Source organism: Theropithecus gelada, chromosome 13 (genome assembly GCF_003255815.1).
Source record: "Theropithecus gelada isolate Dixy chromosome 13, Tgel_1.0, whole genome shotgun sequence".
NCBI lineage: Eukaryota > Metazoa > Chordata > Mammalia > Primates > Cercopithecidae > Theropithecus > Theropithecus gelada.
Window position 1 is genome coordinate 48133006 of NC_037681.1, and position 25128 is coordinate 48158133.

General features: G+C 42.6%; 2 protein-coding genes across 2 annotated transcripts in view; one reads left to right on the forward strand and one right to left on the reverse strand.

Annotated features, from left to right (window-relative positions):
• The first annotated feature begins 3103 nt into the window (after positions 1–3103).
• On the forward strand, positions 3104–12552 carry MRPL33 (mitochondrial ribosomal protein L33). Its single transcript, XM_025405846.1, has 4 exons — positions 3104–3180; positions 4095–4113; positions 5848–5954; positions 12244–12552. The coding sequence occupies exons 1-4, from the start codon at positions 3159–3161 to the stop codon at positions 12291–12293; spliced, it is 198 nt and encodes a 65-aa protein (XP_025261631.1). The 5' UTR covers positions 3104–3158; the 3' UTR covers positions 12294–12552.
• A 1771-nt stretch (positions 12553–14323) lies between these two features.
• Positions 14324–25128, reverse strand: part of RBKS (ribokinase) — a 110861-nt gene continuing 100056 nt past the window's right edge. The window contains exon 8 of the mRNA XM_025405844.1: positions 14324–14622. Coding sequence (XP_025261629.1) covers positions 14449–14622 — 174 coding nt within the window. The 3' untranslated portion in view covers positions 14324–14448. The remainder of the gene's footprint in view (positions 14623–25128) is intronic.

Sequence of the window (25128 nt, forward strand, 5' to 3'; positions counted from 1 at the left end):
AGGAGGGTGAGGTCAGATGATAGAGGCCATTGAATGCTAACTGGAGGACACCCACTACACACAGACTGAACCCAGTTAGTGGCCCCAGCTTCGCTCATCTTGCTCCCTCAGGTAGTCTTTGCTATAATGCTAAGCCATTGAAGCAGACGGCCTGATTTTGAAGATGTCCCATCTGCCTGGTGGTGTCTGAGCTTGTAAAGGTACCAACTTTTCAGGAAGCCCCAGCTGTCTCCTGTAGCATCTTCCTCCTGCCACTACCCATGTTCCCAGGCCCCTGGGGCAGGTCAGGGAGCCAGGATCACTGACTCCGTAGACAAGAACGGTGGCTGTACTTTCCAGTCACAAGTCAGGCAGGATGTAGGTGTGACAATGAGCTGGACGATGGGCAGTCAGGGGCCTGCCAGCACAGCAGAGGAGGAGGGGTACAGCTTCTAGATTCTCAGGTTTGAATTCCATCACTAAGTGCTGGGAATACGGTGTCTACCAACCCAATACAGATGTTGTGTATAGAGCCCTGACCCAGAGTAGATGTTCTCTTCCTCTATCTGCTTCTCTGGGCTGAGAATTTAGGTTAAACAGCTGGATCTTCTCCTCCCTGTACCACCCCCACCTGCCAAAGACGGTGCCCCTTCTGTAAGGACTACACTTTTTCCATTTGGGCTGCCAGGATGCTCTAATTGTTATGCACTTTCCTCTAATAAGGCACAGAGGGCTCCTTATGTAAATTCAAGGAAAAAAGCCCCAAATCATGAATTACATCTGTATTATAATAATAAACCTTTTAATTAACACTTATCAACTGCCAGCTATATTAGGTGTAAATAACAGGTGGATGCAACATGAACTCCTGAGGCTAGAGAGTCACTGCCTCCACCCTACTCCTTCAAGAATTTCAAGAAACAGTTCATATGCTATCTCTTTTCTTCCTCTCCTGTATCCCCTCTCGAGACGGAGACTCCCTCTGTTGTCCAGGCTGGGGTTCAGTGCTGCGACCTCTGCTCCCGGGTTCAAGTTATTCTCCTGTCTCAGCGTCCCGAGTAGCTGGAATTACAGGTGCCCACCACCACATCTGGCTAATTTTGTTATTTTTTAGTAGAGACGGGGTTTTGCCATGTTGGCCAGGCTGGTCTCAAACTCCTGACCTCAGGTGATCTACCCTCCTCGGCTTCCCAGAATACTGGGATTACAGGAGTGACCCACTGTACCTGGCTCTTTTCAAAAGCAAGCTTATACATTCTCCTGGATTCTGAAACTATTGACAATACTTAAAGTTAGTTTTTTTTTTTTTTTTTTTTTTGCCATTTAAACATAAATATTAATGACTTAACACTTGTATGGTGCCTCTCACCTCAGATTCATTCATTCAACAGGTATTTAATAGATGTAGCAGGAATTGTTCTAGGAATCAGGGATACAGCAGGAAGGGAATAAGCTGAAGTTCTTTTTTTTAATTAAAAAATTTTTTTTTAGAGACAGGGTTTCACTGTTGCTCAGCATTCTGGTAGACAAAGACAATAGGGAAATCAACAAGTACAGAAGTAATACTAAACGGCAATAAGTGCTGTAGGGAAACATAAAGAAGAGTAAGGTGAATAGAGGTGAGGGCGGGGGCATGGAGTTTAAGAACTGCTATTTGGCTGGACTAAAGTTAAAATTACTTTCTAAGGGACAGAAGAAGGACTTGAAATCATGTTCCTTGGCTTCCAGTCTTGTGTTCTTTTCTTATAAATCCTCTAAAGGAATTTCTCATATAAGAAACCGTATCCTCTTGAACATCGGAAGCTCTTTTTTGCCAATGCAAGGTAAGGAAGGATTTGGGCACGTGGAAGGTACTCAGTTGCTGGAGTCAGGTTATGGGAAGGTAAATATCAAGAATGATTAGAAGGAAAAAATGTATTATAGGTACTAAGGAAAAGGACGATCTTAATTTTAAAAATTGAATTGTATGGAGAGCTGACTTTTTTTCCTCCTCATCTTCTTTGTGATGGCACAGAGAGCTGAATTTTCTTTAAAACAGTTTTATTACCTTTTTTTTTTTTTTTTTCAGATGGAGTCTCGCTTTCTCGCCCAGGCTGGAGTGCAGTGGTGCTATCTCGGCTCACTGCAACCTCCGCCTCCCGGGTTCAGCTAATTTTTGTATTTTTAGTAGAGACGGGATTCTGCTATGTTGGCCAGACTGGCCTCAATCTCCTGACCTCAAGTGATCTGCCTGCTTCAGCCTCCCAAAGGGCTGGGATTACAGGTGTGAGTCATGAAATTAAATCTTATTTCACATCTGTAGGAATATGTAGATACAAATCACAGATTAGGAAAAAAATTCAAAAGTCCTGATTATTAGTTGGGAAATGAGGTTACTGACGAAGTCCTTGGTGTTGGAGGAGCCCAGCTTCTTCACAGAGCCATGAGAAATTAATGACTGCAAACTGGTAAGTCCCAATGTCTACTGGGAAAGGCAGGAGTCTTTGGAGTCAGATAAAATCTAGGTTTAAATTCTGACTCTGTCACCTGGTAGTTATGTGATATTAGGCAAGTGATGTGAATGCTCTCACTCTGCTATTTGGCCTCTATGTCAGGAACTGTGCTAGGTGTTTGGATACAGAAGTTTGAGATGCGAAGGGTCCTGCCCTCCTAGAGATTCAACAGATAATTAAGGAAAGGTGGGCTTCCTAACGCCGAAGGGACTGAGAGTAGTGAGAGTAAGGCTTAGCCAGGCGGAGAGGGAGTTGGGTCGGGGGAGGCAACATTTTAAGAAAATATGCGAGGGGCTGATAGGCTGGAACGGCCGAGGTCCAATACACAGTTGTTCTTGTGGGTCTAATGCAGGTGGTTGCGATTATTTTGTCAAACAAATATGAAAAGCACCTAACGCTGAAAGCACTTGACCCAGAAATAGGAGTCAGGGCCGGGGCGCGAACCCTGAGCTGTAAATCCCTTTCCATAAGGAAGAGGATTCCAACCTCCACTACGAAAAGAGCAAAACACACTCGCTGTAAGGAACGGAGGAACGAGTCAGACGATTGGGGGCAGGTTCCAGGCGGGGGGCGTGGCCTCGGCGACTGCCGGATGTCCTCTTCCGGAACTGGCCCGTGCCCCGGAAGCAGTTGTTGTTTGTTGGGGGCCTTTTGACCAGTGACGGAGACTGTCCAGGGGTGGTCACCATGTTCCTCTCCGTCGTCTTCTGTAAGTGGGGATGGAGGCGCCGGCAGGGGTTACGGTGAGGGTTGGGGGCCCGTGACAGGCAGGGCCTCGGAATGATGCGGGGAAGGATGTGCGAACAGGCCGGGAAGCTACAACTGCGGACTTTTCCAGGCCTTCAGGACCACAGCGCCCGGCATGCCCCGCGGCGCGCCTCCCTGCGCGGACGTGTGGGTGCCTGAGAAGGGGTCTGTGGTGTCTGGATTCAGTTGCCGTCCTCGCGGACTGTTGAGTCTGGCTCTGGGGCGTTTTTCTCCAGCCCGTGTTAGGAGAATCACTACATGTCCGAAGGACATCCGAAGATTCTGAAGGACCTCAGAATTTGTAGCCCACCCATTTCGAACTCTAAAAATAAGGAAACCGCTCCCGAGAGGGGCAATGAATTGCCCGAGTAGTAACGGCAGGGCAGTGAAAGAAGTCCTCGGGCTCCCGAGTCAATGCTCTTCCTTACACCTGGCTGAATTCCCAGTAAGATTTAGTGTCTGATTTTCACCACATGTGATGGTTGTTACTATTTGCAAAGATTAACTTGTCAAACAAGAAGCTTGCTGCAGTGCAAATACTTGCACTTTAGAAGAGGGAAAAAGTGGAGCAGGCATTACTTACTTTAGAAAGATTTAAAAGGTAGCCAGTCCAACAGACATGAAATTGTGCAAAATATTAAATCTAGAATTGTGTTGGTCTGATTGGCTCTTTTAACCTACCTTCTATAAAATCGTAAGGGGTTCCCTAATATATAGGGAATAGTTACTTGAGTGACACCTCATGGCGTATTTCATAAGTTAAATATTTTTGGTTATTACTGACATATAATGAACTGACATATAACTGAACTTTGCATAAGAAAGATACATTTATATTTTTATTTTCTTTTCCAACCTTTCCTGTCTACAAAAAAGTTGCCAAGAGCAAGTCAAAGTAAGTAAAGATTTTTCCTTTTTTAAACGTCACTTGTTTATGTTAGATTTGTTAGTCTCGTTGCTCCCAGTACATCCTTATATGAAATTAAGCATTGGGCCTCGACTTCCTAAGAGTTGGTCTGTGGATTACTTAGTTGATAATTTTTTCTCTATGAACTCTTTCACAAAATATTTTCCCTCCTGCCCAACTGAGCTACTTCCGTGAGCATTGAAATACTTAAAGGAGCCTTTGCTGCTTTTCTAGTCCCAGGATTTGTGAGCTCACTGTCTGTTTCTAAACAAACCATTGGGCTGTGCTGTATTTGGACTACCACCATATTTCCATTTCCTCAAATTGAGGACCAGGGGCCATTTGTCTGGAGCTCACTACAGGAATCCAGAAGAACAAACTCTGCTTTGATTAAATCATAGAGTCTGTTTTAATGAGTTTTATAATCACTTGCATTCATGGTATAAGCATTTCAAAAATAGCCAAGATTAAAGATTCCATGCTGTACCAGAGAGACTAGAACTACCAAACTTGTATTTCAAAATAAATGTTGTAGACAATAACTGAAGATTTTGTGGTAAAAATAGGGAAGTTCTAAAGCAGCCTTTCCTTGCAACTCAAGACATTGAAAATCCTTAAAGCTAGTCGTTTGGATTAAAGTTAATGATAAACATGTATGTTAGCGCTTTCCCTCTCGGTATCTTTTAGTTATTCACGTAGCTTTCCCCACAGTCCAGTTATTTATGTCAGAGTTCCCTACCCCCAGGATGTATAGGAATCCCTTGCCTTTGGTTTCTGTAGAGGTATATTCTGACTTTTTCTACCCTTGTGATGTATTTCATATATGTCTTGCCTGATCGACCTCATGTACCAGCTCACTAGGAGTACTGCTAGGAGTACTGTTAGCTCCTAGAGGACATAGACATAGACTTACAGAGCTTTGTATTTCCCAGAGTGCCTTCCACAGAGTAAGTGCTTAAGATTTGTTGAATCTGTGTTGAATGGATAATTATTGTCTATCTTAATTAGAAATAAATACTGTATGCCCCTTATGAGGCACTGTGCTGAATGTTGAAAGCAATGCAGTGATGTATAATATAGTCTTAGATGCTTCCAGGTTGTTCTGGAATTACATGAGAAATAACACGGTCTACGTGAGGAGACAGGACACATGAAAAAATAACAGACAGTACAGGTATTAAAAGATCTGGTGAGGCAAACATGGACTTTCTGCTTTGGATGACTGTAACTTAAATGAAATATGAAGGGGCACAAGGTTTTGCACATTAGCAACCTAAAAGCTTCAGTCCCTTTGTTTTGGCCCTTCCTGATGATAATCATTTATGCCCCGAAGAGAGGGCTGTTCTGAGACAGCTGTCTTTACCATTTCCTCACTAGCCAGCTGTGGTTACCAGTACTTTGATATTTTCCCCTTCCTGACTTCTGCTGCTCCTGAGGGTTGGATGGCTGAGGCTAGTCCCACCATGTGGCTTGATTGTTCTTATTGTTTTGGTTAGGTCATTGTGAAGTAACTCTGTGTAGTGGAGCAAATCCTAGAGATTTGAAACCATTGAAATTGTTTCATGGAAAACTTAGGCTGTCTTACAGCTGAACCTTCTTAGGGCCAAGTGATATCCCACAACTAATATTACCCTACAGAGTTCTCAAAATGTGCCATCCCCCCATGACTGATTTTAGTTTATTTCGTCAGCTCACACGTAACAGCATACTTTTTAATCTTAGAAACATTTTGGTGAGAATGGTGAGCCAAGCTGGGACAGGTTTCTGCTTCAACACCAAGAGAAACCGACTGAAGGAGAAACTGACTCTTTTGCATTATGATCCAGTTGGTAAGATCTGGGGAGGTTAATGCTTCCAAGGCCTGTTGCCCCCTTTGTAGGCTGAACATCTGAACATCTCTGGGAGTTTTTTTTAGCCTCTGATACTAGCATTCATTTAGTAAACAGGTATTGAATGATTATTATGATGCTATGTAACATCCCAGGTGCTGGGATGCACCAGGACACAAGACAAGTTAAGTCCCTGTATTCTTGGCACTTAGTCTAGTCTGACAGGGGGAGAAAAAATGACAAATTATAAGTGCTATGAGAGAAACAATCAGGATGCTGAGGTGTAGGATTAAGTTGGGGAGTGGTAGGGAAAGTCACATTAGATGGCTAAATCAGGGAAGGTCTCTCCAGGAGGAGATAGTTAACTGAGACCTGAAGGTGAGAAACCAGCTACGTAAAGAGAATAGGTGGTAGTGTTCTGGAAACAGACAAGTGTCTTGAGAAGGGGACGGTATGGTGTCCTGGCATCATCTGTTGAACAGTGGCTACTTTTTGGGTCCTGATATAAGTTACATGAATACGATTTCTATATATCTATATATTAGTGCAGTGGGAGTAGGAAATTTGATTTTTCCATTTTGTGCCATCCACTAAAATGCTGTACTATATGGTAACTTTAAATGGTCTCATTAGATGGAAGTATTTATCTAGAAGAGACAAATGTTCCCAAGGCCAGATTATCTGCTCACAAACAAAAATAGAGTCAGCACCTGATGCTGTTGGTGGACGCCTATCCTGTTTCTGGATTTTATGTGCAGATTTATGCAAAAATAGCAAACATGTTTCTACTTTTAGAGCTCTGGTTGTCATTTCATTTTTGTGCTCTTTATAATTGTTTTTTTTTTTTTTTTTTTTTTTGAGACAGAGTCTCGCTCTGTCGCCCAGGCTAGAGTGCAGCGGCATGATCTCGGCTCACTGCAAGCTCCGCCTCCTGGGTTCACGCCATTCTGCTGCCTCAGCCTCCTGAGTAGCTGGGACTACAGGCACCTGCCACCATGCCTGGCTAATTTTTTTTTTTTTTGTATTTTTAATAGAGACGGGGTTTCACCGTGTTTGCCAGGATGGTCTCGATCTCCTGACCTTGTGATCGTCCCACCTCAGCCTCCCAAAGTGCTGGGATTACAGGCGTGAGCCACTGCGCCCGGCCTGTTTTTGTTTTTTAAATGGAGTCTTACTCTGTCGCCCAGGCTGGAGTGCAGTGGTGCAATCTCGGCTCACTGCAACCTCTGCCTCCTGAGTTCAAGTGATTCTTCTGCTTCATTCTTCCAAATAGCTGGGACTACAGGTGTGTGCCACCACACCTGGCTAACTTTTATGTTTTTAGTAGAGATAGAATTTCACCATGTTAGCCAGGCTGGTCTTGAACTCCTGCCCTCAGGTGATCCACCTGCCTCGGCCTCCCAAAGTTCTGAGATTACAGGCATGAGCCACCGCGCCCGACCATCGCTTCTTAACAAGCTAATGGCTGTAATAACACAAGCAGACATTTTTTAAAGGCTCTAAGAAGCACAATTGTCAGCTTAAAGTTTGTGTTCCATCCTTTAACAGAAATAAAATTCCTTGCTGTTTTTTATGGTGTTCAAATTTCTGTTTATTCATTATCACAGTAAAAAGGGAATTCTAGGTTTGTACCTGATGATAAGGAGTCTGAATTTCAGGGTGATTCCTCATATGGTGGAAAAATGAGGAGGTTTGCTGTTGGATTGATAAGATTTAGAATTGGATTGGTATGTTTTACTCCCTCTGATTTCTCTGTGTCAGCTGGTGAAAAGTCAAAGGGATGAACTTTACAATAAAGTGTTTTTCTACCATATTTCTCTCTTTTTTTTTTTTTGAGATGGAGTCTCGCTCTGTCGCCCAGGCTGGAGTGCAGTGGCCGGATCTCAGTGGCCGGATGCAAGCTCTGCCTCCCGGGTTTACGCCATTCTCCTGCCTCAGCCTCCCGAGTAGCTGGGACTACAGGCGCCCGCCACCTCGCCCAGCTAGTTTTTTGTATTTTTTTTTTAGTAGAGACGGGGTTTCACCGTGTTAGCCAGGATGGTCTCGATCTCCTGACCTTGTGATCCGCCCATCTTGGCCTCCCAAAGTGCTGGGATTACAGGCTTGAGCCACCGCGCCTGGCCTATTTCTCTCTCTCAGTAAAAGGTGAAAGATTTATATGAGCCGAAGAGAAACCAGAGTATATATATTTAACTCTGAGTTTATTTTTAGAAACTTGCACAACACTAATAAATATTGATTGAATAACCTTCTGTGATATTTTAAGTATCAAAAATGTATGTATTGGGCTTTTCATCCTTAGTATGGAGGTATTAGGAACTTAATATTTGTCAGTTTGATTTTAAGTTTTGAGATTGGGAAAGGATACAACCATAAACAGTTCTGATCGAAGTGGGAGAAAAGATTCACATACAAATTTCAAACAGATGCTTAGAACTTTTCTCAAAAGGAATGTCCTTAGCTTTGACAGCACAGCTTTGTCTTTTCTGAAGAAGAGAATGTTCTGGGATAGCAGACTTCCTGGCTTTCTGCCCACCTGCTGAATGCCCTGCAGGTGTTCGTGATGTTTGCCTCGGGGCCTGCCCCATTGCCCAGGGTACCAAATAGCTTGGCAGTTCTCCTAGCATGTTTTACTGTGATTAGTAAATTGTTAAGATTGAGGAAAATGATTATTCGTCTGCTTTATGAAGGAAATAGGTAAGGAAATGTGAAAAAATTCCCAACTATTTGAGCATTTCATAATACAGTCTGTGGCAAGAAGCAGCTGCATATGCCTGTCCTTTCGAACTCCTTTTCCATGTATAAAACTAGATGCTAATTTCCGAAGAGGAAGGATTAAATGCTGAGGCATAAGCTTATTAAACTTTCGTAAATGTATTGAAGGTTTATCATAAAGAGAATGAAAACTTGTCAGTTTTAATTCCTTGGATGACTAAACAAGACAATATATACTTTAATTGAAGCAGAATCGGTTTTGGTTAGATGTAGGGAGAGAACTTGACAGATTCATTCTTCTATGCATTAAGCATTAAATATTTTGACAGAAAATTCATGTTTACAATTGTGGGTAGCAGTGTGTCATTTCAACTCACTTAACACGTGTTGAATGTGCACTGTGTGTCCGGCAACAACCTTGTGAGGGAGATAGTTATCTCTTCCACAGGGAAGAAAGCAGGGTAGAGTATTTTGAGAAATTTTCCCAGGGACTCATAGCTGATAAATGGTGGAGCCAGAGTTGGAACCCAGCCTTTCTCACTCCAAGTCCCTGTTTTTTTTTTTTTTTTTTTTTTGAGATGGAGTCTCACTCTGTCGCCCAGGCTGGAGTGCAGTGACGCGATCTCGGCTCACTGCAAGCTCCACCTCCCGGGTCCATGCCATTCTCCTGCCTCAGCCTCCCAAGTAGCTGGGACTACAGGCGCCCGCCACCGCGCCCGGCTAATTTTTTTGTATTTTTAGTAGAGATGGGGTTTCACCATGTTAGCCAGGATGGTCTCAATCTCCTGACCTTGTGATCCGCCCGCCTTGGCCTCCCAAAGTGCTGGGATTACAGGCGTGACCCACCGCGCCCAGCAGTCCCTGTTCTTTAATTTTTTTAAAAAAGAGAGATGGGGTCTCACTGTGTTGTCCAGGCTGGTCTCGAACTCCTGAGCTCAGGCAGTCCGCCCACCTTCGCTGTCCAAAGGATTGGGATTACAGGCCTGAGCCATTGTGCTTGGCCCTTCTAATTTAAACACAGTTTTTTTTTGTTTTTTTTTTAAGAGACAGTGTCTTTCTATGTTGCCCAGGCTGGTCTGGAACTCCTGTCCTCAAGTGATCCTCCTACCTCAGTCTCCCAAGTGCTGGGATTACGGGCATGAGCCACCATTCCTGGCCAAGTCCCTGTTCTGTCTCTTACATGGAGCCAAATTAATCTTTCTAAAACTTTTTTTTTTTTTTTTTTTTTTTTTAAATCAAAACCTATCCCTGTGGTCAGGCCATGGATCCCCACTGTGAGACTCCTACCATCATCTAACCAGATGCCCATTCGTGGTTCATTTAATCCAAATGCTGATCTGTCTTCAGGGACCAAACTTGACACTTTCCATGAGGCCTTCTGTCACCATTCCTGTCCCTTCTGACCTTTAGGGTCCTCTGGGGTTTACTGAATATTTGTGTGGGCACCTCATGATGTACTGATGTATTAAATCAGGGAGTCTTCTTACACTTTTGTAAACTCTACATTGCCTCGCACAGTTCTATGGTCTTAAATATTTATTCTTTGTGTTAAAGGAATAGGTGCAGTGAATGAATGAAAGAATCCTACTCCATATAGCCTTGCTCTACTAACCTTAATCAGTTACTCCTAGTCAGGGTCATTTAAATTGTCTCCAGATTGCTTTTCAGTGAGACAACTGTTTTTAAACCAAGTTTTTAGTTCCCTGTAGAAAACCATGGGGGAAATAGTTCTTGTAATTAATAACATTGATGAGAAACTGTTTTGGTTCTTTACTACCATCTTGTAATGCATTAATGCATTGTAGTCATCCTTGGAGTTTTAGGAGGATCAATCCTACTTACATTTCACGTGGTTTGAAGTATGTTAAAAAGATCCCTTATGTACAGTGTATTAATATTATAGATAAAAATCTGTTGACAGTTTAATAGTTCTTAAATTCAGCTGCCCATCAATTGAGGAGTTTTTTTTTTTTTTTTTTGAGAAGAAGTCTTGCTCTGTTGCCCAGGCTGGAGTGCAGTGGCCGGATCTTGGCTCACTGCAAGCTCCGCCTCCCGGGTTTACGCCATTCTCCTGCCTCAGCCTCCCGAGCAGCTGGGACTACAGGCGCCCCCCACCTCGCCCGGCTAGTTTTTTGTATTTTTTAGTAGAGACGGGGTTTCACTGTGTTAGCCAGGATGGTCTCGATCTCCTGACCTCGTGATCCGCCCGTCTTGGCCTCCCAAAGTGCTGGGATTACAGGCTTGAGCCACTGCGCCCGGCCTCAAATTGAGGAGTTTTAAAAAAATATAGACTTCCAGTCCAACTCTAGCCTTACTAAACCAGGATTAAGGTAGGAGTGGAGGGTGAGAATGGACTTACTTAAATAAGGTAATTCTTAATCGTAGATAGCTTGGGAATCTCACATACAGAGTATCCATGTTGACTGTAGAAGGAAAAAGCTAAAATGTCTGTGTGATAGGGACAAGTGAGGAATTGTTAGGTCATAGTTGTTTAGGTCTTCCTTGGGTGATTGTTCCATTTCTGGTGTATTTTTGTTTTAGCAAGGAGGAAATAGGTAGGGGTGGGGTGTGTGTGTGTGTGTGTGTGAGAGAGAGAGAGAGAGAGAGAGAGAGACAGAGAATGTTGGAAGTTAATGGAGTGCCATAGGGCATTATAGAACTATGAAAGCCTTACTGCTCAGCATCTAGTCTTCAGTCATTTTTTTTTGAGATGGAGTTTCACTCTTGTTGCCCAGGCTGGAGTGCAATGGCATGATCTCAGCTCACTGCAACCTCTGCCTCCTGGGTCCAAGTGATTCTCCTGCCCCAGCCTCCCGAATAGCTGGGATTACAGGCATGTGTCATGCCTGGCTAATTTTGTAGTTTTAGTAGAGACAAGGTTTCTCTATGTTGGTCAGGCTGGTCTTGAACTCCCAACCTCAGGTGATCCGCCCACCTTGGCCTTCCAAAGTGCTGGGATTACAGGCATGAGCCATCGTGCCCGGCTAGCCTTCAGTGTTTCATCCAGGCAGGTAGCACTTTGTTTCAGAGAACTGTACTCTGTGATATTTACAATAATGAGATTTTGGTTATGATGTTAATTATAGTACCAAACTAAAAACTCCATATTTGGGTGTATTAACCCATCTCTGGGAAGTAGAGGTTTAGTGTCTATTACTCTTCCAGACAGTGTGGTCCACTTGGTTCTTGATGCTCTTTTTCTGGAGTCCACCTCCCAGTCTGTCCTTGCTTACCTCCTGCAAGAGTGGACATTAATTGGGTGAAAACATTGTTTTCCATTTTTGTCCCTAGTTTTCTTTCTTAATGTGAATATTTCTACATTGGTTTAAATAATGACTTGTGGGATACCAAGGATGTTGCTGATTAGCTAGTGGCCCTATAGCCATTTTCTCCAGTCTGCCCTGGCTCCTGGGATGGAGGAACTGAGTTTGCAAATCAGCTCCATCCTCATATCAAGAAATAGTAAAATAAGAGAAAGAAGAGGGCTTATGGTCTGATACATATTTTTTATAAAAATGTCGATGATACTTTATAATAATTTTCTGCTACAATTCTTTTTTTTCTCCCTCCATAGTGAAACAAAGAGTCCTCTTCGTGGAAGCTAAAAAAATACGCTCCCTTTAACTGGTGGATTGAAAGTGACTTTGATTTATAAAGAGAAGACTGAGGGCGGGGATACTGATTCAGAAATCCTGTAGTGTGTAATAAAAGAAGAGGAAATGGCATGGAATCACTGCCTCCTGTGATTTGAAGGCCATTGTGAAGGAAAACAATGCAGTGAAAGAAAGTTCTTCATATTAGGACAGATATCATTGCATCACATTTATTTATCTTTCTGGGTATTTTTATAGCCCTTAATAAAAAATATTAAAATAGCCTATGCTATTGTGTCTTAGTGATGTTTTTCCACACTATTTGAGGTTTTAAAAATCAACCACATTACTAAAAAATAACCATTGTTTCATGTAATAAATGTTTCCATAACAACACTTATGTAAGAGTTTCCAGCCTGCTCCCTCTGTACTCAAGAGAAAAGGCAGAGTAACATTCCAGAGTGATCTTGAAGAAACTCCCATGTAATAACAAAGATGGCAGGGGGAACCAGGAATGACAAAAGAAGGAGCCTTGTAACACAAATCAAGAGAACTTCTATTTCTGATCTGTGCTTCATTAGGAAAAATGCCACTGGCCTATATTTTCAAACCCAGGTCACCAAAGCAGTATCTAGGATTTTGTGGGACAGCTTTGGATTCCTTTATTCCTTAGATTTTTCTTTCCTTTTAAAATAAAAGAAGCTATAGTGTATTTCCATAAAGCCACTGCTAAGACTTCTGAGGCATGGTGGTACCACACAGCTAACTAGCATGGAATTCTGGGAGCAATCCCTAATGTTCAGATAGGGACCTCTGTGCTGCCCAGAGCCATACACTTTCTTACTTGGGCTTTTGTTTCCCACAAGTTTTCAAAGTTGTCCAGTTTTCTCCTTTGTCAAGTTCCTGGTTGAAAAGGATCTGCTCATTTTAAGCTCTGCTGGTTCACATCTTACCCCATTTAAAGCATTTGTGTGGGAGAATGATACCGTGCCCACCCTGACTACAAAATAAGAAGTTCCTTCTCCATGGCCCAAACCTGGCTCTGAGGGAAATGTAAGAGCAGCTCTCTGGCGGTTTAGAGGAATTAGAGGCAGATAGTTGATGAGTCTTAGGGGCTTGTGGCCTCATGATCAATCAGCTATTTTATGGCATCTTTTGATAAAGCTCTGGTTCAAAGCAATAATAGGTGAGATCTTGGCTCTTTTTAGGCTGAAACTGTACATAGTATTGAGTTATAAGAAAAATCACCTGCTCCTAGCTAAGCTGATGTAAAGGGTCTGTGACATGCATGAATTGCTTTAAAAAAAGGAACTTACCTGGTTTAACAAATGACTTACTTACTCAGTCCATGGGTTGAATGTGGCCCATAGGTGGTGGTTACTTCTTTTTTTTGATACAGGGTCTGCTTTGTCACGCAGACTGGAGTATAGTGGCGTGATCATGACTCACTGCGGCCTCAAACTCCTAGGCTCATATTATCCTCCCACCTCAGCCTCCTGAATAGCTGGGACTACAGGTGTGTGTCACCACGCCTGGCTAATTTTTTGTATTTTTAGTAGAGATGAGGTTTTTCCATGTTGCCCAGGCTGGTCTCAAACTCCTGGGCTCAAGCAATTCTTCCGACTCGGCTTCCCAAAGTGGTGGGATTACACCCACCACGTGAGCCACCATGCCCCTGTGGTGTTTACATTAAAAAAAAAAAAATTAGTTGCTGATACATAAACATTGAAGGGTTTCAATAAATATCCAAACTTCTGCCTTCCCTTACAAAACCAGAGGTTTTGACAACACTAAGCTAAAGTTGAGTATCAGCTGCCCCTCTTAGAAAGTGCCCTTTCCCTTAAGAAGAGTCTGCTCTGGCTCTAGACACTGTTGTCCACAACCTCTGCCGCATGGTGCACATGGGGCATTAACAATCTGTTGACAATTGAGTTTACTTGTCCCTGAAGAGTGGTAATGTTTGTACAGATCTTGGTTGTGGAATCTTTAGTTCTGGTTGGTTTGTGCAAATGCATGGAAAGCAAAAGAACCATCGTTACAAATGAAGCTTGAGGATGACTTTTTGTAGAAGAACTAATATTTGCAAAGAAAGGGGACGAGGACATTTTCTAATAAGTGTTAGCCAGGAGCAGCCACCCCCAAGTACATTTTATTCCCAGGTATATTTATTTTGGGACTAATAGCAATCAAAACAGAGTAAGCGGAAGGTCTTTTTTGTAAGGGTAAGATGACTGTGTTCCTGCAGCCTGGACGCTGACTGCTGCAATGAAATTGGATCTCTTGAGCATGTCTTCCAAGGACAAATTTGGATAGTAAGCCAGGTAGAAGGCCAAAGCTCCCACAAAGCTGTCACCAGCACCCTGTAATTAAAAGCACACTTTTGAAGACAAGCATGTAGTCAATCTGTTGCCCAAACTGCATATTTTAAAAATATTTAAGTAAACTTAATTTTAGTTTTAGATTTACAGAAAAGGTACAAGGATAATACAGAGTTTCCATGTACTCATACCCAGTTCTGTTAACATCTTACTGTGGTACATTTATCACCACTAAAGAAATAATATATTATTAACTGAACTTCATACTTTTTTTCAGATTTTACTAGTTTTGCTTAATGTCCTTTTTCTGTTCCAGGATCCCATCCAGCATGCCATATTACATTTAATTGTCATATTTGCATAGACTCCTGTAGGCTGTGATAGTTTCTTAGACATTCTTTGTTTTTGGGGATTTTTTTTTTTTTTAAGAGACATGGTCTTACTCTGTTGCCCAGGCTGAAGTGCAGTGGCACAATCGTAGCTCACTGCAGCCTGGGCTCAACTCCTGAGTGAACTCCTGCTAGGCACTGGCAATCCTCCTGCTTCAGCCTCCCAAGTAGCCGGAACTACAGGCATGTGCAACACCTGGCTAGGTTTTAAAAATTTTAATTAAAAAAAAAAAAAAAAAAAAGACAGGGTCTCACTATGTTGACTAGCCTGGTCTTGAACTGCTGGCCTCAAGCAATCCTCCTGCCTCAGCCTCCCAAATGCTGGGATTACAGGTGTGAGCCACTGCACCTGGCTGTTGTTGATGACTTTGATAGTTTCGAGGAGGACTGGTCACGTATTTTGTAGCATGTATCTTAATTGAGATATGTCCATTTTTCTCACAGGCTGTGGTTATGGTTTTTGGGGGGAAGACCACAGAGGTGAAATGTCATTTTCATCACATCATCTGAAGGGTACATACGATCAGCATGACTTCTCACTGATGGTGTTAACCTTGATCACCTGGCTAAGGTAGTCTTTGCCAAGTTTATCCACTGTAAAGTTACTTTGCTCCCTTTTTTCATGTTACACTCTTTGTTTTTTTTTTCTTTTCTTTTAATTTTTTTTTTCATGTTGGAAAGCAAGTCATTAAGTGTATTCCACTCTTAAAGGTTGGGGAATTATTCCCTGAAGTTATGCTCTATCTTCTTAAGGGTGGAGTTTCTATGTTCTATCTCCTTAAGGGTGGAGTTTCTACATAAATTATTTGCAATTCTTCTGTATGGGAGATTGGTCTCTTCCATTTATTTATTCAGTCATTTATATCAGTATGAACTCATCGTTATTTGTTTTATTCTTTGGGCTATAATTCAATGCCATATTATTTTGTTGTTCAAATTGTTCCAGCTTTGGCCATTGGGAGCTTTTCCAGTTGGCTTCCGTGTCCCTTTGACATACGCCCATCCTTTTGGTTTTGAGTACTTTCTGGCATTACAAGATGCCCCAGGGGGCCGGGCGTGGTGGCTCACACCTGTAATCCCAGCACTTTGGGAGGCTGAGGTGGGCACATGGCTTGAGCCCAGGAGTTTGAGACCAGACTGGGCAACATGGCAAAGCCTTGCCTCTACAAAAACAAAACAAACAAAATCCCCCAAGATGCTCCAGGGTCATCTTGTATAGTCCCTGCCCTAGCCCTAGAATTAGCCATTTCTTCATTAAAAATGCATGCAGAAAGAGCTGAGAGCCATCTGATATTATTTCTAAACCAAATATAGGGGCACATCAAGTTTCTTTCCATTTTCTCTGAAGCTCCAAAGATCCAAGCTGGTGAAGGCCATGGAGACACAAAACATCCTGAGAAAGTCTATGGACGTGTGCCTTTGGACAGAGCAATACCTTGTCATGTTTGGCTAACAATTGTGTTCAGGACAATTTAAATGTGACTACACAGTCTCACTTGAAAAACCATTCTTGTATTCAACAGCTCTCAGGGTCGTTTTCTACCTCTTTCCAGTTTGCTGGTTCCTTAGACCAGGCTTTCATAACAAATCTTGAGGCTATACCTCAGGCTTTTTAAAGAACCTTGGCATGCAAGATTGTTCCAGTCACAGTTGATGTATTTGATGGGCTATGTGCCCAGCACAGTGATGGGTGCTAGAAAAGGACTAAAATCCATTGTGGATTAAATGCTAAATAGCATGGCAGAATTTGTAAGTGCTGTTAGATTTTAAGAAGGGGTTTGAAGAAAGCCCCCCCAAGAAGGGAGCCCTTATAGAACGAGCCAGATTTATAAAGAGAAGGCAGACCTCAAAGAATAAAGACACAGGAGAAGAAAGGACCAGAGTGAGCTCATGAAACCATTAGTGGCTTTAAGGAGAATGACATTTCCCCTTGTTTTCACAGACAAAGCCATCAATATTAAATTCGCCAAGGGGTGATAGTAATACAGCTGTGAATGCAACTTTCATTCCCCCCATGAATGTTGTCTGAGTGCCTAAAATGTGTTAGGCCCTATGCTAGGTGCTTTGCAACCTTTACTGGTCTTTCCTGAAGGATGCAATGGAGAAAGAGACAGACATGGTTCCTTCCCACTCGCAGTTTACAGCACAGCAGCTGACATGAGGAAGGTCTGAAACCTGAGGAACTGGAGGGTGAGCTGGAGGGTTATTACGAAAACATGGAAAATGCCACAAGATATGAAGAGCTATGGCAAACTCCCAGATGCCAAGTCTTGACTCCTCCTTACATTATATACAAAATTAAATTCCAGCTAAAGTCTTGAATGTAAAAAACAAAACAGTACAATAATAAGATGAAAATTTTGATGAATATTTTTGTATAACCCCAGACAGGGAAAACATAAGTCAGTAAACACAAAAAGACATAATGAAAAAAATAACAGGTTTTTAATTTTATTTTTTATTTTATTTTTTTTTTTGAGACGGAGTCTGGCTCTGTTGCCCAGGCTGGAGTGCAGTGGCCGGATCTCAGCTCACTGCAAGCCCCGCCTCCCGGGTTCACGCCATTCTCCTGCCTCAGCCTCCCGAGTAGCTGGGACTACAGGCGCCTGCCACCTCGCCCGGCTAATTTTTTTTGTATTTTAGTAGAGACGGGGTTTCACCGTGTTAGCCAGGATGGTCTCGATCTCCCGAACTCGTGATCCGCCCGTCTCGGCCTCCCAAAGTGCTGGGATTACAGGCTTGAGCCACCGCGCCCGGCCAGGTTTTTAATTTTATAAACATATTTTAAAAATATGTCCAAAGACACTATAAATAAAGCCAACTGAAAAAGTACAGATTTGGTGAAAATCCTTGCAATACATGTAACATATCCTCATTATTCAAAGAATATCTTCAAATTGCTAGGAAAAAGACAAATGTAGGATAAAAGTGAATAAAGATATAGACCTGCAATTTCAGAAAAGGAAATGTATATGGTCAGTAATAAACATATGAAAAGATGGTCAATGACTAGAAAATGTATAATGCTTAGCTGGGCTCAGTGGCTCACGCCTGTAATCCCAGCACTTTGGGAGGCTGAGGTGGGTGGATCACGAGGTCTGGAGTTCAAGACCAGCCTGGCCAAGATGGTGAAACCCTGTCTCCACTAAAAATACAAAAATTAGCCGGGCATGGTAGCACGTGCCTGTAATCCCAGCCACTCGGGAAGCTGAGGCAGAAAATTGCTTAAACCCGGGAGGTGGGGGTTGCAGTGAGCCGCGATCGCGCCACTACACTCCAGCCTGGGTGACAGAGCGAGACTCCATTTCAAACAAACAACAACAACAACAAAAAAGACAGAATATGCCTAATGCTCTTTGATTCAACAATTTCAATCCTGCTCCTGGGAATCTCCTACAGAAGGAAAAGCTCCTGTAATATAGGAATATAGGTACAAAGATGCTTATTGCTGCATTATTTTCAAAGGCAAAACATCTACCAAATAGGATGAATAAACTGGCACATTCTTATTATGGAAAAGTATTCAGCTATTAATGAGAAAAGTCTAGCAATATAAGCACATACTTGGAGAAATGTCCATTAGTTAAGTCACAAAAGGAGGTTTCTGCGTCCATGATCCCATTTGGGGGAAAAGAAATAAAAGAATGAAAAAAAGACAAATACCTATCTGTATGAGCATATGTGGGTTTTTTTTTGGTTTTGTTTTGTTTTGTTTTTTTTTTTGAGACGGGGTTTTGCTCTTGTTGCCCAGGCTGGAGTGCAATGGCACGATCTCGGCTCACAGCAACCTCCGCCTCCCAGGTTCAAGCGATTCTCCTGCCTCAGCCTTCCGAGTAGCTGGGACTACAGGCACATCACGCCTGGCTAATTTTGTGTTTTTAGTAGAGACGGGGTTTCTCCATGTGGGTCAGGCTGGTGGTTTTTTTTTTTTGAGACGGAGTCTCGCTCTGTCGCCCAGGCTGGAGTGCAGTGACGCGATCTCGGCTCACTGCAAGCTCCGCCTCCCGGGTTCACGCCATTCTCCTGCCTCAGCCTCCTGAGTAGCTGGGACTACAGGCGCCGCCACCTCGCCCGGCTTTTTGTATTTTTAGTAGAGACAGGGTTTCACCGTGTTAGCCAGGATGGTCTCGATTTCCTGACCTCCTGATCTGCCCGCCTTGGCCTCCCAAAGTGCTAGGATTACAGGCGTGAGCCACCGCGCCCGGCGTCAGGCTGGTCTTAAACTCCCGACCTCAGGTAATCTGCCCGCCTTGGCCTCCCAAAATCCTGAGATTATAGGCATGAGCCACTGCGCCTGGCCCAGCACATGTGTATTTTTTAAAAAGAATATAGAGAATATACAATGAAGGATATGTATCAAATTGTGAATATTTGGTTTTCTTATGTGCCAGGTACAGGGACAGTGATCTTTTCTTTATATACTTCTATATTGTTTGATTTATTATAAGTTTATAATATTTTTCCAAAAAAGTTTAAGCTAACAAAAGGATGAATAGGTTAGCCATGCCTCTGTGCCTGCCTACTTTGCACCCTGACCAGAGTGGAGGCAGGAGGCAGAAAGGAGACATTCTGGCATTGCCGACAGAAATCAGGTCTACCTACCCCTCTGATAGCTACCGGGGTGTTTCTGGCTGCAGACAAGGTTTTTTAGAAAGTTTTAAAAATATGGCTGGGCTCTGTGGCTCATGCCTGTAATCCCAGCACTTTGGGAGGCCGAGGTGGGTGGATCACAAGGTCAGGAGTTCAAGACCAGCCTGGCCAAGATGGTGAAACCCTGTCTCTACTAAAAATACAAAAAATTAGCCGGGTGTGGTGGTGGGTGTGCCTGTAATCCCAGCTACTCAGGAGACTGAGGCAGAGAACTGCTTGAACCAAGGAGGTGGAGGTTGCAGTGAGCCAAGACCATGCCACTGCACTCCAGCCTGGGCAACAGAGTGAGACTCTGTCTCAAAAAAAAAAAAGAAAGTTTAAAAAATATTATACCCACACCTGAAAACACTCTTAAAATCACTAAAATTCTTTTCCACTACAGCCAAGGCCAGGGAAACACAGGGCTTGGTGGAACTGTGTGTGCTGGAAGCATTATTTAGGCAGCAACAATTCTCACAATTTGATTACCCTTCATTCTTGGGGCTACATTACATATTGCTTTTTTCTTTCTTTTTTTTTTTTTTTTTGAGATGGAGTCTCGCTCTGTCGCCCAGGCTGGAGTGCAGTGGCGCAATCTCGGCTCACTGCAAGCTCCGCCTCCCGGGTTTACGCCATTCTCCCGCCTCAGCCTCCGGAGTAGCTGGGACTACAGGCGCCCGCCACCTCGCCCGGCTAGTTTTTTGTATTTTTAGTAGAGACGGGGTTTCACCGTGGTCTCGATCTCCTGACCTTGTGATCCGCCCGTCTCGGCCTCCCAAAGTGCTGGGATTACAGGCGTGAGCCACCACGCCCGGCCATATTGCTTTTTTCTTTCTTTCTTTTGAGACACGGTCTCGCTCTGTCACTCAGGATGGAGTGCAGTAGCATAATCATAGCTCACTGATGCCTTGATCTCCCAGGCTCAAGCAATCCCTCCACCTCAACCTCCTGAGTAGCTGGGACCACAGGTGTGCAACACTATACCCAGCTAATCTTTTTATTTTTTGTAGAGATGAGGTTGGCCAGGCACAGTGGCTCACATCTGTAATCCCAGCACATGGGGAGCAAGACCAGCCTGGGCAATGTTGCGAAGCCCTGTCTCTACAAAAAACATAAAAATTAGCTGGGCATTGAGGTGTGTGCCTGTAGTCCTAGCTACCTGGTAGCCTGAGGCAGGAGGATCACCTGAACTCAGGGATGTCGAGCCTGCAGTGAGCTGTGATCATGTCACTGCACTCCAGCCTGGGCGAAAGAGTGAGATCCTGTCTAAATAAACAAATAAATAAATAGGCAGGGTCTTCCCATAAATAGGCAGGCTGGTCTCAAACTCCTGGGCTCAAGGGATCCTCCCGCCTTGGCCTCCCAAAGTGCTGGGATTACAGGTACGAGACGCTGTGCCTGGCCTACACACTGTGTTGCTAGAGAATAAAAGATAAGTCCTTCCTATATTAAAAATGGGGGGTTCCCAATAAAGAAAACTCTAGACTAGATGGCTTCGCTGGATAATCCTTGCAAACATTTAAGTAAGAAGTAATCCTAATTCTACACAAATTCTTTAAGAAAATAGAAGAGCCGGCCGGGCACGGTGGCTCAAGCCTGTAATCCCAGCACTTTGGGAGGCCGAGACGGGCAGATCAGGAGGTCAGGAAATCGAGACCATCCTGGCTAACACGGTGAAACCCCGTCTCTACTAAAAAATACAAAAAACTAGCCGGGTGAGGTGGCGGGCCTCTGTAGTCCCAGCTACTTGGGAGGCTGAGGCAGGAGAATGGCGTGAACCCGGGAGGCGGAGCTTGCAGTGAGCTGAGATCCGGCCACTGCACTCCAGCCTGGGCGACAGAGCGAGACTCCGTCTCCAAAAAAAAAAAAAAAAAAAAAGAAAATAGAAGAGCCAGGGAAACACTTTATAATGCTAGCATCACCATGATACCAAAACCAGACAATGACATTGCAAGAAAACAAAAAAGATCAATACCCTTTGTGAATACAGATGTAAAAACCTTAACTTTTTTAAAGCAAATTAAATATGTGTGTGTGTGTGTGTGTGTGTGTATATATTTAATATATGATAATACATCATGACCAAGTAGAATTTATCCCAGGAATGCAAGATTGGTTTAACATTTTAAAAAATCAATGTAATTCAGTAATATTAAAAATCTTATGATTATATCAACAGGAGATGAAAAAGCATGTCACAAAATTCTACATTCATTCATGATAAAAGTTCAGCAAATTTAGAAAGAAGATGTAACTTGATCTTCTTGATAAAGAGCATTTATGAAAAATCTACAGCTAACATCATGCTCAACCAGAAAGACTGAATGCTTCCTCCCTAATACAGGGAACAAATCAAAGATGTCTGTTCTCACTACTTCTACTCAACACTGTACTGGATTGCCTAGCCAGTGCAAAAGGACAGGGAAAAAAAAAAGAAAGAAAAGGCATACAGATTGAAAAGGAAGAAGTAAAACACCTTTTCTTTGTAGATGACATAGTGACCTATGTAGAAAATCCTAGGAAGTCCAGCCAAAAAGCTGCTAGAAATGGTGGGTTTAGCAAGGTAACAGGACACAAAGTCACTATAAAAAACCAAGTGTGGCCAGGCGTGGTGGCTCACGCCTGTAATCCCAGCACTTTCGGAGGCCGAGGCAGGTGGGTAACAAGGTCAGGAGATCAAGACCATCCTGGCTAACATGGTGAAACCCCATCTGTACTAAAAATACAAAAAAAAAAAAAAAATGAGCCAGGCATGGTATCGGGCACCTGTAGTCCCAGCTACTCGGGAGGCTGAGGCAGGAGAATGGCATGAACCCGGGAGGTAGAACTTGCAGTGAGCCAAGATCGCGTCACTGCACTCCAGCCTGGGTGACAGAGCAAGACTCTGTCTCAAAAAAAAAAAAAAAATTGTATTTCTATATATTAGCAATGAACAAGAACTCAAAGTTATGAAAACATTTGCAACAGCATTTTAAAAATGAAGTATTTAGGCTAAATTTAACTGAATATGTGTAAGATCTATCTATTCTTGCTATGGAAAGTTAAAGAAAAATAAATGGTGAGAGTTTCAAGGATTGGAAAACTCAATATTCTTAAGATATCAATTCTCCCCAAATTGATCTATAGATTAATGCAATTCCAATAAAAATCCCAGCTGGCAATTGTTGTAAATTAATAAACTGATTTTAAAATGTACATGGAAATGGAAACGTTCTAGAATAGCCAAAACAGTTTTGAAAAAGAACCAAGTTACCAGGCTTACCATAAGCTACAGTAATTAGACAGTGAGATACTGACATAAGGATAGACATGTAGGTCACTTGATAACTTGATAGAAGAGTCCAGATACAGACCGACAAATATATGGTCAACTTATTTCCAACAAAGGAATAGGTTGAGTATCCCTTATCTGAAATACATGGGATCAGAGATGTTTTGGATTTCACTTTGTGTGTGTGTGTGTGTTATACTCACTGGTTGAGCATCTCTTATCCAAAAATTTGAAATCCAATATACTCCAATGAACATTTCTTTTGAGGATCAGGTTGGCAATGAAAAAATTTCAGATTTTGAAGTTGTTTTTATTTTTATTTTTTGAGACAGGGTCTCACTCTGTTGCCCAGGCTGGAGTGTGGTGGCATGATCTTGGCTCACTGTAACCTCTGCCTCCTGGGTTCAAGCAGTCCTCCCATTTCAGCCTCCCAAGTAACTGGGAGTATAGATGTGTGCCACCACACCCGGCTTTTTTTTTTTTTTTGAGTCAGAGTCTCACTCTATAGCCCAGGTTGGAGTGCAATGGTGTGATCTTGACTCACTGTAACCTCTGCCTCCTGGGTTCAAGCAATTCTCCTGCCTCAGCCTCCCAAGTAGCTGGGATTACAGGCACCTGCCACCATGCCCAGCTAATTTTTGTATTTTTAGTAGAGATGGGGTTTCACCATATTGGCCAGGCTGGTCTTGAGCTCCTGACCTTGTGATCTGCCCACCTCGCCTCCCAAAGTGCTGGGATTACAGGCGTGAACCATCGTGCTTGGCCGGCAATTTTTTTTTTTTTGGGGGTGTGTGTGTGTGTATTTGTGTGTGTATGTATATGTATATGTGTGTGTGTGTGTGTGTGTGTGTATATGTAGAGAGAGAGAGAGAGAGATGGGGTTTCACCATGTTGCCCAGGCTGGTCTTGAACTCCTGGGCTCAAGCGATCTACCTGCCTAGGCCTCCTGAAGTGCTAGGATTACAAGTGTGATTACAGGGATTATGGTGCACCTGGCCCATGATTTTGAAGCATTTTGGACTGCAGATTTTGGGTTAGGGAAACTCAACCTGTACCCAGTAATTCAATGGAGGAAAGGGCAGTCTTTTAAACAAATGGTTCTGGAACAAATGGATATCCATATGCAAGAACACAAACCCTTACCTCACACCATAGACAACAATTAACTCAAAATGGGTCACAAACCTAAATGTAAGAGTTGAAACAACAAACTTCTAGAAGAAGACAGGAGAAAATCTGTAACCTTGTGCTAGGCAGATTTCTTAGGACACCAAAAGCACAAAGATTAAAAAACCTGATAAACTGAAATTTATCAAAATTTAAAGCCTTTGCCCTTCAAAAGAATATCAAAAGATAAGCCATGGACTAGGATAAAATATTTGCAAAACATGTATCTGACAAAGAACTGTTATAACTCAATAATACAACCCAATAAGACCAACAACCCAATAAAAATGGGCAAGAGATTTGAACAGAAGTTTCATCAAAGAAGCTTCATCATGCATATGCCAAATAAGTATATGAAAAGATGCTCAATATAATCAGACACTAGGGAAATGCAAATTCAAAACACAATGAGATGGCATTATATACCTAGTACAAAGACTAAAATATTTAAAGCTGAAAGTACCAAAAATTGGCATAAATGTCCTGGAGATATGAAAAGTCTTATTCATTGCTTGTGGGAATGCAAAATGATAGAGACACTTTGGAAAATAGTTTGGCAGCTTCCTAATAATGTTAAACATATACTTATAAAACCCAGCAATTCTATTCCTAGCTATTTATCCAAAAGAAATGAAAGCATATATCCACATAAAGACCTATATGTGAATGTTTACAGCAGCATTATTTATAATCACTCCAAACTGGAAACAATCCAGATGTCCTAGAACTGACGAATGGATAAACAAACTGTGGCACATCCAGACAAGGCAATATTACTTAGCAATAAAATGGAAGGAACTGCTGATAAAACAGCATGGATGAATCTCAAAAGAATTATGCTAAGTGGGAGAAGCCAGGCACAAAAGATTACATGTCACATCGTATGATTTCTGTGATGGTGAATTTTGTGTTAACTTGACTAGGCTGAATGATGCCCACATAGTTGGTTAAACATTATTTCTGTTTAATAGAAATAATGTTTCTGTGTCTGTGATGGTGTTTCTGGAAGAGACTGTCATTTTAATTTGTAGACCGAGTGAAGAAGATCGGTCCTCACCAATGTGGGCAGGCATCTTCTAATCTGTTGAGGGC